This window comes from Lissotriton helveticus, chromosome 7 (genome assembly GCF_964261635.1).
Source record: "Lissotriton helveticus chromosome 7, aLisHel1.1, whole genome shotgun sequence".
Lineage (NCBI taxonomy): Eukaryota > Metazoa > Chordata > Amphibia > Caudata > Salamandridae > Lissotriton > Lissotriton helveticus.
Genome location: NC_136068.1, coordinates 84,136,656 through 84,150,377, shown reverse-complemented (window position 1 = coordinate 84,150,377; position 13,722 = coordinate 84,136,656). Strand labels below are relative to the sequence as shown.

At 44.1% G+C, this 13,722-nt stretch overlaps 1 protein-coding gene across 1 annotated transcript in view; it reads right to left on the bottom strand.

Annotated features, from left to right (window-relative positions):
* Nucleotides 1-13,722, bottom strand: part of MRPL51 (mitochondrial ribosomal protein L51) — a 43,925-nt gene that overhangs the window by 27,253 nt on the left and 2,950 nt on the right. The window contains exon 2 of the mRNA XM_078651571.1: nucleotides 5,468-5,596. Coding sequence (XP_078507697.1) covers nucleotides 5,468-5,549 — 82 coding nt within the window. The 5' untranslated portion in view covers nucleotides 5,550-5,596. The remainder of the gene's footprint in view (nucleotides 1-5,467; nucleotides 5,597-13,722) is intronic.

The window sequence follows — 13,722 nt, the reverse complement described above, 5'->3', positions numbered from 1 at the left end:
CTCAAAGGACCGTCTTTCTTTAATCTTCCTACGATGATGCCTCTCAAGGTTATAGCTTTTGAACAAGCAGTGATATAGAAGCTTTTGACTCCAAGGAAATACATTATCATAGTCTGACTTCAAAAGAGAGATCAGCACTTGAGAAACTAGAAAGGAGAGAAGATATTGTCGAAGCCTGCAGACAAAAGGTGGGGCAATAGTTGTACAGACTAAATAGAATTATCCGTTCGTTTGCACCAGTCTGCTTATGGGATAGAGAAATTACAAGGTTCTTACAAGAGACCCAACCATAAAAGCAGAAACAAACATTAAAAAATGTGTCACCAGAGCACATAAACAGGACAGGACTACAAAGGAGATTCAGAAAAGGGGGGTGGTGATGAACAGAGTGTCTGAATTAGGCAGACCACTCTTACCCAGTCCAAAGATCAGGGCTTGATCCATCACCGTTATTTAGCTCACTGCCCCATCCCAGCTCAGAACCTGGCTATATGCAAATTAGTCTGGCCCTGTCCCAGTACATCATGGGAACAGGGCAGACCAAACTACCAAGCCAATTCTTCACCAGAAAGGAGACAAGCTACCGGGGACCGGTTTCTGGCATTTCAGCCTCGTCGGCCCGGCTTGCTTGAATCCTGATGGAGCAGTGAGCAAGGGACTCATGTCTGAGTATACCCTGCCACACCTATAGTGGCCAAAAACGATTCAGAAAAGGGGGGTGGTGATGAACAGAGTGTCTGAATTAAGCAGACCACTCTTACCCAGTCCAAAGATCAGGGCTTGATCCATCACCGTTATTTAGCTCACTGCCCCATCCCAGCTCAGAACCTGGCTATATGCAAATTAGTCTGGCCCTGTCCCAGTACATCATGGGAACAGGGCAGACCAAACTACCAAGCCAATTCTTCACCAGAAAGGAGACAAGCTACCGGGGACCGGTTTCTGGCATTTCAGCCTCGTCGGCCCGGCTTGCTTGAATCCTGATGGAGCAGTGAGCAAGGGACTCATGTCTGAGTATACCCTGCCACACCTATAGTGGCCAAAAACGATTCAGAAAAGGGGGGTGGTGATGAACAGAGTGTCTGAATTAAGCAGACCACTCTTACCCAGTCCAAAGATCAGGGCTTGATCCATCACCGTTATTTAGCTCGGAAGCTTGTTTCCTTCCCAGTGTAAGAATTGGCTTTTGTAGTCTGGTCTGCCCTGTTCCCATGATGCACTGGGCCAGGGACAGACTAATTTGCATACAGCCAGGTTCTGAAACTGGGATGGTGCAATGAGCTAAAAAACGGTGTTGGATCTAGCCCTGATCTCTTGACTGGGTGAGAGTATTCTGCTTAATTCAGAGACTCTGTCCATCACCACCCCTTGTTGTAAATAAGGACTACAAAGGAGGCAGAGTTCCTTGTAGTTTCTAATCCACATATGCCTTCGTTTTACTCGGTGCGAAAAATCACAAACAGAGGGACCCAGTTCCCAGATGCCCTACCTTTATCAACATTTGTCGATTGTTTTTTACATCCACTAGTAGCTTTATTGCGCATAAATATATATATATATATATATATATATATATATATATACACACACACACACACACTAAACCTCTACGCAACGCTATAAGGAATACATTTTGACCATGGATAGAATATATGATAGGATCAGACGTGGAATCTCTATACGAGAGTATTCCACAGGATGAAAGCTTAAAAACTATTGAAAAACTCCCACTTCCGAAACCATGGCATTTGAAAATGCTAATTTAATTAATGTTGACCACGCTAAAAAGAAAATACTTTGAGGGAACAACAACACTGTACTTCTATGGGCAGTATGTTTGTTCCAAGCTATGCATGTCTTTATGTACACCAGTTCGAGCACAAACACACGTGGACTAACAACTCCTACCATAAGCACGTGAATTATGGTGCAGATACATTGATGGCGTGTTTGACATATAGCGAGCCTCGAATGAACAAGCAGAGGAGTGGTTCAATGATTTAACAAACAAAATATTTTTCTTGAGGTTTACTCTGGCATGGAGTAATCAAAAACTACCTTTTCTAGACTTTAGGATTAGGTAGGGAGGTGACATGGACAGCAGTGGGGTCTATTAAACCCACATATAAGAATAAGAGTATATTCAAATAAATTGACACCAAAATAACAAACGTCCAATAAGTTGAACCAGGGTTAGGATTTTTTTTTTAAGTTTTAGGTAAAAATAGGAAGCACAAAGCGTCAATCACGGTTATCTGATTGGACTGGACAGGGTCAAAGTCAAAAGTTCAGGCCAACCACGATACAGCATGGGTCGGATACAGGGTCCTGGAAGGTCACTGTGGGAAGTTTACCTTCTACTTGGTCCAGTTCCATGCAAGGAGCCTTCGATGGAACTCTACTTTGATGGGGACAGTAAAAAGGTCATTGTTGGTGCTAAGAGATAGTCGCCAGCTGAGATTTCACAGTGAGGAGATATTTGTGGGCACAAAGAGCTAGTCATAGCTTCGTGTTAGCAGGAAACATGGGGCCGTTTTTGCTCACAGGAGGAGCACAGTGCGAGTTACGGCTGGTGTCTGTAGCTAGGGATGTCACGTCGGCAGTTGGATTTAGGTCCCACACTGGCCTGGGTGAGGTCAGCTTGTGGTTGTGAGAGGACAGAGAACTATTCTTTTTGATGCAAAGAGACCAAAACCTCTGCATTTTACCTAGAGTACAGTTCTTGCAGGTTTTAGGATGAAGGCATACACTCTGACAAACATCCAGGACCTGGGGAGGCACCCCTTGCGAGTCAGGCCATCAGCAGGGTCCAGGAAGGTAATTGGTGAAAGGCAGCTGGGCAGTTGCAAGGAAGGGCTCTGGAAGCTTGCTGTGTTCCTGTAGCTCAAAAAGGAGGTCAGCCACCTGACTCTTAGAGTCACTTCTAGGAGCCTGGGTTCAAAGCCTGTAAGTTTAGTCTTCCATCGGACAGCATGACAGTCATTCTTCTGAGTCTCCACAGGTACAAGAGTGTTCTGAGGAGAGGCTGTGAGGGAGCCACTTTTATACTCCATGCCAGCCCTGTATGACGCGGCCACCCTCTTTGTCTAACCCTAAAATGGTTCTGGACAGTTCTGCCCTTACCCTTGGATTTGGCTCCAATCTGTTTAGGGTGACAAAGGGCACGCAGGCCCAGGTGTGAGCAGCATTTGACAGTGACACAGTAGATACCTCCCAAAGTGAGAAATGGGCAGGGCACAGCCTTCAGGCAACCTTTTGACGCTCAGGAAGTGTAAAATACACTCCTTGCAGGTAAACACCCTTCCCCCCCACACCTAAGGTCTTTTTGTCCCCTGTCTGGAAGGGATACACATCACACTACAGGAGAGCCATTAACAGTCATGTAACCCTCCAAACCTGCCATGCAAGATATGGCAGGTTGTAGTTTATGCTTACACAATTGGTTTACTGTTAAAACTCAAAGAAATTTTAAAGAAAAACAGACATGTGACCCTGAACACTGGCAGGAAGGCACATTTGATTATGCAGAAAAATGCTAACTTTCTAAAAGTGTAATTTTCAGAATAGTAATTTAAAAAAAAAAAGACTTTAGCATTAAAGGGGATTTTAATTACAATTCAAATGAGTGGAAGACAAATTTCTCAATCTGCTCCCTAATGAAAGTTATCACTTATTAAGTGGAATATAGTAACCCAACGTTAGTCTATGGGAGAGTTAGCCTTGCTACAGTAAAAACAAATTCAGGAGTTTTTCACTGTCAGAATATGTAAAACCTAAACAAGTCATACAGTTTTAAAATACCATACTCCCTGCCCTGAGCCTTTAAGGCTTACCCTAGGGGTGACTTATAGGAAGTAAAAAGGAAGGTTTGGGCCTGGTAAATGTGGTTTTTTTGTTAGGTCGAAATGGAAGTTTTATACTGCACTACAGGCTGCAGTGGAAGGCCTGAGACATGTTTCACATTGCTACTTTAGTGAGTGGCACAATGAGTGCTGCAGCCTACTTTTAGCATTTAATTTACATGTCCTGTGTACATGCAGTACATTTACTATGGACAGATGAGTAAATTAAATGTGCTAATTGGATGTATACCAATTTTACCATGTTTAGAAGGGAGAGCACGAGCACTTTAGCAATGGTTAGCAGGAGTAAAGTGCGCAGAGACCGAAATGCCAACCAAACAAGATTCAGCACCGGGAGGCAAAAGTCTGGCGCTACCCTGCAGAAAGAGCCAGTTCCAACATAAAAGGTTTTGCATTACTCATATATGAAAGTCTGAATAACTTTTATACATTGATACAAACCTGGTTATAGTGGCAGACAATTCTTCTTCACAAATCCATGCTACAGTACTGTAAAACTAGCAGCCAAAAGGCCTGTGGTACTGTACATTGGGTCTACTTGGCCAGTGGATAAAATAAACATTAAATTGTGCTGTCTGTGCACCCAAACATTATGCATTGTATATAGAGCATCCAAACTAATCTCAAATATAACCGGATTGCAGCTCTGAACAAAACAGCCAATCAGTCAATTACTTTCAAGTTAAGGACAGAGCAGCGCTTTAATGATTGAAGAATCTCCCTGAAAATGAGATGAGGGGCTAGATTTTTCAGCCTATGATATAAAACACAAGACAGTCAGAAACTAATAAGCATAGGATATTAATGGCATTTTTGTTGTTGCTTTCTTTATAAGCTAGCAAGCACAAATCATACCCTCCCTGCCCAGGCTCATCCAAGTGACAAGAATCTGCCTCTCCTGAAAACCAGATCCCATAAAAAGTTCAAAGAAGCTGAAAATAGAAGGCCTGGTGTTGAATACCATACTTACGAGTCGGGTACTTCTAGATGTCTCAAAAAGGGATGTGCCCTAGAGCTTCACAGAACCCATTGCGTGAAGACAGGATCTTGCCCAATGTATGAGCAAGACGGGGGGGGGTCCAATGATGGTGACATTTTAATGCAAGAGCACCCCAGTCAAAGGTGGGCATTTAATGCTGGCAGAAATCTTCATATAGGATGCATTGGGATGGATTGATACACCCATCTGGGTAGGGTGGAATGAGAATATTCACAAAGGCACACTGCTCTGAGGTCAATAGCAAATCCCCACATAATTATTCAATAGAGCAAGGTTAAAATGAAGCTGGTTTCACAAAACAAAGGCACTTCTGAGTAACACCTAAAATAAAAAATTAAAAGAGTCCCACTTTTGCGTTTTCTTAATTTATTATGACAAATTCATCATTGCAATAGGATTGTATGGTTATCGTCTCCTTAATTTCGACACCAGGAAGATGGCTTCCAGCAAGAATTTAGTTGTTGAAACCAGATTATTTTGAACTAGAGATTCTCAGTAGCAAAGAGTGGTTGATCACAGCATAAGGGCAACAACGTAAGGCAATGTGTGCCCATGTTTAAGGCTATTGAGTGAATGGAATGATAAAATATTAATTTTCACTTACCCAACGAAAAGGGCCGGCATGCGCTTGTCCAGGGACTGTGACATGCGGCAAAGCTCCGCACCAACTGGAAGAGTGTCCCCATGGCCAATCACTAGGCCTCGGAAGAATAGTACAGGAAGAAGTGTCAAACTGTGGAAAGAAAGAGAAGCTGCATGAAATAGGCAGTATAGGAGGTGGTACTGTGCTCGCTCCACACACTATGTTCCGTGTCCATTCACAACCACCCTCACTCACCTACCTCTAAACCTGCAGCTCCAAAGCTCTATCACATTAACCTCAAGTGCACCAACATTTCCATTCCCATGCGTACTCAACGGAAACGCCCAACATCTGTACCACCGTCACTTCTATGCCCTATGCCAGCACATTCAATAGCCTACCATCGATACCCAGCATTTACAACCCGTACCCACTGTCTACTACCAGACCCTTAAACACCATCCTCCCATAGAAAAGATGCACTCATTCTATGTCTATTTCCACTGCCTTAAATTGCCCCACCTCCAACCAGACTGTTCTCCATCTTACAATATTCAATGACCTCCTTTCTTTCTCCCTCCCACCACTGTGATGATGATGGATTTATAAAGCGCTACACATACCCTGGGGTGTCTAGGCGCTGCTTTCAATATATACAGATTAGGACGTACTAAGGTGTAGAATTATGCCTTAAACAACCAGGTTATAAGGCCCTTTCTAAATTTTGGTAGGCTGGACTTTTTTTTGGCATGGTTGGCAGAGAGTTCAATAGGCTGCCGGTTGTGGCCGTGAAACTCTTACCACCCCACCTAACCCTGCTGACTCTAGGAACAATTAAGTTTCCATGCTCTGCTGATCTAAGGAGTCTTGCAGGAGTATTATGGCTTTAAAAATTTCACCAGCTGCATTGGCCCCAAGTTGTTAAGAGATTTAAAGGCAATGCATAATGATTTAAATTGTATCCTCTTGGCTACCGGTAGCCAGTGAAAACGGACTAAGGCTATGGAAACGGAGTCGAATTTAGAAATACCTAGCAGTATTCTTGCTGCAGCATTCTGAGCAGTCTGGAGTTTTAGGATACTGGGCTTAGGAGCACTGGAAAAGAGGGTGTTACAATAGTTCAGTTTTGAGGATATCAGCACTGATACCACAGTTTGCCTCAGGTTCATAGGTATTTCCGGAGGATTTTCCTCAACATTTTCAAGATCAAAAACAAGCTGGATTGGCCGAGTTGATTTGTGCTTCGAAGGACAGCTTGGTGTAAAAAATAACTCCTAAATTTTTGGCTTTGAGCAATGGTTAAGTTAAGGAGCCAAGTTGGACCGGCCACCAGCTATCTGTCCAAAATGATGGATTGTTCCCCAGCACCAACACCCCGGTCTTGGATGAATTTAGCTTTAGACAATTATCTGTCACCAAATTAGCTGTATGGCTCATTCAGTCATGAAAATTAATTGCCGCCTAAGAACTGCTCACAGAGATGACAATCGGAGTGTCGTCCGCGTCTGACACAAGGGCACATCCATAACTTTTTACTAGACTGGCAAGGGGGGTGACGTAGAGGTTAAAAAGCGTTGGGCTCAGGGAAGAACCCGTAAGCATTTTCCCCCTGCTCCAGCTATTGCTACAGTCCTGCTGGAGGTGCGCTTTCACTTCTTCCCGTCAACTGCGCTGCAGGTCGATTTCAACGCTACAGGATCTCTTCTGGAGTATTGACCCATCATCCATTGCAGCTCTGGTGGTTTCCTCATCATGTCAGCGGCCATGGGGAGTCAATCAGTAATCTGCCATTTTCAGATTAGCCACAATCATTGTCAACCACAGTATCTTAGCAATCACTAGCTCTTCGTTTAAGGCTCTTCAATTTCACACGGCACAGGCTGTCGTGTTAAAACTGTTGCAACATGTGCATTTACAGTGAGTCCTTAGCCTGTTGAGGCGGAGTCCGGGATATTACAGGTACTTTTAGTCATAATACTTTCTGTTGGATATATTTTGACATTTCACGCCTTATCTACAAATAATTTGTTTAAATTGCTGTCTCTCATCAGATCACACAGCCTCCTGCTTTCTAACTTCACCTGGCAAACCATGCATAAAATTGGTTCCATTTATTTGTGAACCATTCCGTAGCTATTGATGCTGGTGGTTATTCTCCAGAACATAAATTAGCTCTTTTGTATGGCAGTTTAGGAAAAGCTGCTCAACAAATTTTTGATAATGTACTCCATGCAGTAAGACCCGGTCGTCAATCTGGGTATAACCCTTGGAAAGGTTATTTGGAAGCCGCACAAAAGTTACAGAAATAAGTCACTGAGGAACCAAGTATTTTAGAAAGGCCCAACTTTGTCAAACGCAAGCAACTTCCAGATGAAGGAATTGAGGAATACGTATTGTCTCTCAGAACTTTAGCAACAACATGTGATTTTGAGTCAAATCTTAATACATACATTTCTACAATTGTACAATTCATCTTCAACTCTGCATCCATGAAGATACAATAATGCCTCCTCAGTTGCTACAACCCCACACTGCATGAAGTTTTAGATCTGGCTAAAAGCACAGAAAGGTAAATAATTTATTCAAAAGGTTTAAATCCTGTACCATCAGTCAGTTCAATTTCAGATGTGATGTCTAACATTGAAACTGACACTTAGTGTACAGTCTACAACATGGACAGGTCTAATGTTCAGAAAGTCACTGCCAAGAAATCTCAGTCACATTGCTACTGGTGTGGGTCCAAGAATCATATTAGTAATTACCCTGCTTCCCCTGCACTTGGGAAAGGATGCATGTAATGCAAAAAAAAAAAAAAAATAGGTAATTTCCAGGCAATTTGCAGAAGCATCAAGACCCCTCTACGGATTAACATAGATGTAGAACTGGACACTGCACAGAATCAATCAGCAATGTGGTTTTAACTCGACAGTAATTTGGTGTGTACAAATGTAATGGGTCCTAACTGTGAAGTATTAATTGATGAATTTCCCTTGCAGGTCGTGGCGGACTCCAGTTCTTCCATCACTATTTTACGTGACACAACATTCTTTGAATTGTGTGGTAATAAGGCACTTCACGCATCTGACGATAATCCGTTAGCATTTCATGACAAACCTATTGACATACCAGGTTGCTTCAATGCAAATGTACAGTGTTTAGGTAGAGAAACACCTACTACAGTTTATGTTGTCATCAAGGGTGAGAATATTGTTGGTTGGCAAGATTTAGCCAAGATGGGCTTATCCTTGGTACCTGGTTCGGACAATCCCACCAGAGTGGGTGAAGTCCACACATCTATAAGTAACATTAAGGAACCTAGATAAACATAAAGCTCTTTTCTTAGATAAAGTTGGTGCCATGAAGGGTTTTGTCCATCAAAACAAACAAACCCAATGCCAAAACTTTTGTGAACAAAGTTCTCCAAGTTTCTTTATCTATCAGAGAGGAATTAAAATAACTACTTGTGCTATTAAAGTAATCATAGAACCCATTGAATTTTCTCAATGGGTCGCCCCAATTGTGGTAGCACATAAGAAATCAGGCGAGATCTATCTATGTGCCGACTTGAGGTCTCTTACTGCCAACATTTTAATTGTCACCCACTCCCGAGAAAACAAGAAATGCTAGCCAATTTAGGAGCTGCCAAATGGTTTTCAGTCATTGATTGAAGGTCAGTGCACCATCAAATTGCTTTGGATCCCACGTCTCAGGAATGGACAGCTTTTGTCACACCCTGTGGTGCCTACCTTAAATTACCTTTTGAGCTGGAATCAGCTGCCTTAGTCTTCCAGAAACATATGGATACCTTGTTTGCAGACATGCAAGGTGTTCAAGCCTACCAAGACAACATTTTACTTTTTGCCAGTTCCTTGGAGGAACACAATGTTTTCTTGGACAAAGTGCTGTCAATATTCATGCACAAGGGCATAACAGTCAGAAGAGAAATGTAAATATTTGGGGCACACCATTTCTGGGATTAAACGCAAATTGTCCTTCATAAGAGCCATCAAGGAAGCAAGTCCAACCACAGACCGTGAAGCACTTCGTTCATTTCTGGGTATCACAGAATATTGTGCAAGATTTGTGTCAGGTTATGCCCAAGCAGTAGAACCACTCAGACTCTTGCTCAAGAAAGGTCAAAAGTTAATTTGGTCTGATGAAGTTCAAAATGTATTCATCAAAATAAAGTATTTAATTGTGCACGCTCCTGCTTTATCAGCGTTCAGAGAAGGTTGTGATTCTATATTCACGGTAGATGCCAGCATCTGAGGTCTGGGTGCGGTTTTAAGCCAAAAGATAAATAAGAAAGCGAAAACTGCTGCGTTCACCTTTAGATCACTTAGAACTTTTGAGAAGCAATAAAGCACAATAGAACGTGGGGCTCTAGCATGCATAAGGGAGGGCAAAAGTTTCAAATGTACGTGTGGGGCAGATAGTTTGAACTTCAAAATCCACAAACCTTCAGTTTAAATTTTTTCAGGAGGCGTCCACAACAGCATTTCAGCTAGATTAATCAGACTTGTTTTCAAGCTACATGAATATACATTTACCATTATTCAAGTGCCAGGTGGGAGGACCTTTAGAGCCAATTGTCTCTCCTGCATGCCGTTATCTGATTTTGATGATGAATGTGAAATAGCAACCGTTGATGACATTCTTGCTTTACAAGAGGAGGAGGTTATTTTCTCCACTGAGGAGTGGAAGAGAGCAGATCAAGATGATGAAATAGTGTAAGTAGGTACATATATTACTGGCCGTTGGCTCCTTGTACGATGCTTAAACAATGAATTGAAAACTTATGCACAGGTATCCAGTGAACTTTTTTTGGTGGAAGGTTTGGTCATGAGAGTTGACATGCATGTTCCTCCTTCAAAAATGTGCCCTTTTAGTCTTGCCAAAGCACATAAAGGGTATCTGGGGACCACTGAGACATGTGGGCGAATCAAAGAACCCTACTAGTGGCCTGCTTTAGAAAACCAGGTAACGCTCACAGTTGACAATTGGCTTGAGCGTCTTGTACCAGATAAACACTGGAAACTAAGTAAAGGTATCCTACATCCAGTCACACTCCCTGAGGCCCCTTGGGACAAATTGGTTCTTGACTTTTCAGGACCATAAGTCAATTTACCTGGGAAAAGGGCATTTGTGATTATCCTGTTTGTGAATTATTTTTCTAAAAGGTTGTACTGTTCTTTCGAAAACTCTGTTGCATATGATTCAGCCATCAAGTTTTTAGAACAGGTTTTTTTCTATAGAAGGTTTGCCTAGGTCTCTAGTTACTGATAATGGCACACGTTTTGTGTCTGATCGGATGCATCAGTTTCTGGCCAAACTAGACTAATATATGTGAGTTGCTCTATTTTCACCATCCTCCAATGGTCTGGTTGAGAGAGGAAACAAGGTATTCAACGAAGGCATACAAACGGCCGTCTCAGACGGTTTGGATGTCAATTCCTTTCTTAAAGAGACAGTCTGGGAATACAACTCTTCTCCACATTGTACCACAAAGGTTACCCCATTTCCTACGTTAAGAGGAAGGAATCCTCATTCTGCCCGGTTTCCTAATTGGTTAAAAGATCAGCTGGGTGTCAAAGAACCAACCAATCAATCAATCAAGTGTTTGTTAAGCACGACTACTCACCCGTAAGGGTCTCAAGGCGCTGGGTGTGGGGGGGGGGGGGGGAGCCTGTTCCGGTCCATCAAGGAGGGGGGGGTCTGTCGAAGAGCCAGGTCTTGAGGTCTCTTACGAAGATGGGGAGCGATGTCTGTCTGAGGTGGAGCGGAAGGGCCTTGTGTGCGTGGGTGAGCATTTTGAAGGCGACTCTCGCCGCGATGGGGAGCTAGTGGAGTGTGCGCAGGTGCTGGGAGATGTGGCAGTGTTGACAGGTTGAGGACCAGTCTTGCAGCGGCGTTCTGGATGTTCTGTAGGTTGTCGGTGAGGTTTTTGTTTATTCCGGCATAGAGTGCGTTGCCGTAGTCCAGTATGCTGGTGACCAGGGCACGAGTGACTGTCTTTTGGTGTTCAAGGGGGATCCATTTGAAGGTCTTGCAGAGGGCGTGGAAGCAGGAGGTCTATTTTGAGCTCGGAGTCCAGGATGATTCCCAGGTTGCGTGCGTGGTCCGTGGGGGTGGGCGGGTTTCTGAGGGCAGGGGGACACCAGGTGTCGTTCCAGGAGTCGGGGTTTGGGCCCATGGTGAGTACTTCCGTCTTGTTGGTGTTGAGTTTTAGGCAAATGTTTTTCATCCATTGGGTGATGGCTTCCATGCCTTCTCGAAAGTTGTCTGGCGGTGTTGGGTTCATTGGATAATGAGAGGATGAGTTGGGTGGCGTCTGCGAATGACAATATAGAGTCCGTAGGTTTTGACGAGGGGGGCGAGCGGAGCCATGTAGATGTTGAAGAGCTTCGGGCTGAGGGAGAACCCCCGAGGGACTCCGCTGGTGATTGGCGTAGGGTCCGAGAGAAAAGGGGAGGGGGTGGGGGGGTCTGACCCGCTGCGTTCTACCGGAGAGGAAGGAGCTGATCCCATGAAGGGCCTTGTCCAGGATCCCTGCGTCGTTAAGTCTGCGTATTAGGGAGCGGTGGGAGACTATGCCGAACACCGCTGAGAAGTCGAGGAGGATGAGGGCTATTGTTTCTCCTTTGTCCAGTAGGGTGCAGATGTAGTCTGTTGTGGCGTGGAAGGCGGTTTCCGTACTGTGATTTTTCCTGAAGCCGGATTGGGAGGGGTCGAGGATGTTGTGCTCTTCAATTAATGTGGCGAGTTGGCTGTTGATGGCTTTCTTGATCACTTTCACTGGGAACAAGAGCAGGGAGATGGGTCTGTAGTTTTTGAGGTCGGTGGGGTCCGCCGAGGGTTTCTTCAGGAGGGGGTTGACCTCTGTGTGTTTCAAGTCGTCGGGAAACGAGGCGGATGCCAGGTTGAGGCTGTGGCGGAGCATAGGTGCGATGGTGTCGGCAACTCTGTTGAAGATGTGGTGGGGGCAGGGAACCTTGGAGGCCCCGGAGTGGATAGACTTCATCGTCTTCAGTGTGTCTTCGGTGGGGAGGGCTGTCCAGTTGTCAATCGTTGGCTTCATGGTGTCGGGGGTTCCGTGTGTTGGTTGTCTTCGTCAAAGTTGTTGTAGATGCTCTTGATTTTGTGGTGAAAGAAGGTGCTGAGTTTGTCGCAGAGGTCTTGTGAGGGAGGAATGACAGTCAACTTGCTGGTGGGTTGGGCAAACTCCTTGATGATGTTGAAGAGTTCTTTGCTGTTGTGTGCGTGTGTGGAGATTTTATCATCAATCACTTTTTTCCTAATTTTTTTTTCTGATGAGTTGGTGGTGGGCGCTGGTAGAAGCTCTTAAGTTGTTGTGAGTTTCTGTGGATTTGGTGTTCCTCCAGGCCTTTGAGGCAGCGGCAGGTGCTTCTGGATTCTCGAAGTTCGGTGGTGAACCATTTGGCTTTCTTGGCCTGGGTGTTGTTTTTCTTGAGGGGGGCTATGGTGTTGGCGCTGTCAGAGATCCATATGGGCAGGGTTCGGGCTGCTGTGTTGGGGTCGTCGTTTTCTGCAATGGTTGGGGTGAAGTTGCTGAGTGAAGAGATAAGCTGGTCGTTGGTGATTCTGGTCCAGTTTCTTTGTGGGATTAGGTGCTGGTGTCTGTGGATGATGGGTGTTCTGAAGGTGAAGTGGACACATCGGTGGTCAGTCCATGGGAGTTCGGTGGTGTGGCTGAAGGTGATTTCGTTTCCGGGTCTGAAGAGGGGGTCGAGGGTGTGACTCGCTGAGTGCGAGGGTTCAGTCACGGTTTGGCAGAGTCAGATGTTAAGTTTACTGTTAAAGAAAATTTTTTCCCAGAGTTGAGATGAAACTAGCTAAAATGTCTCTGAACAAATGCAATCCTAGAAATAGTGTCAAGGGTCCAAAAATTGGAGATTTTGTGTTGATAAAAAACCGTTATGGTGAGAAAGGGGGATTCGGTCTTTTCTTTTCCAACTTAAGTGCTCGAGGTTGGTAAAGTATCTGTGTTACTGGAAAACAAAAGGTTGATGTAATGTGGTCAGATTATCTGACCAACAAGCTCAAATAATTCAAATTTCAATGTCAATAAGATCAAATAATTAGCCAAAAGAGTACAAGGTCTTCCTCAGATTGGACACCATGTGTTCAACCTCAGTTAGATGAGGAAAGTCATGAAAGTAATGCTCACGCAAACAAACTAAGTCCACACACATTTTCTGATGTATCGGTTACCTGGTCTTGTGAACTTAGGAGACCAAATGGATTCAAAGATTTCA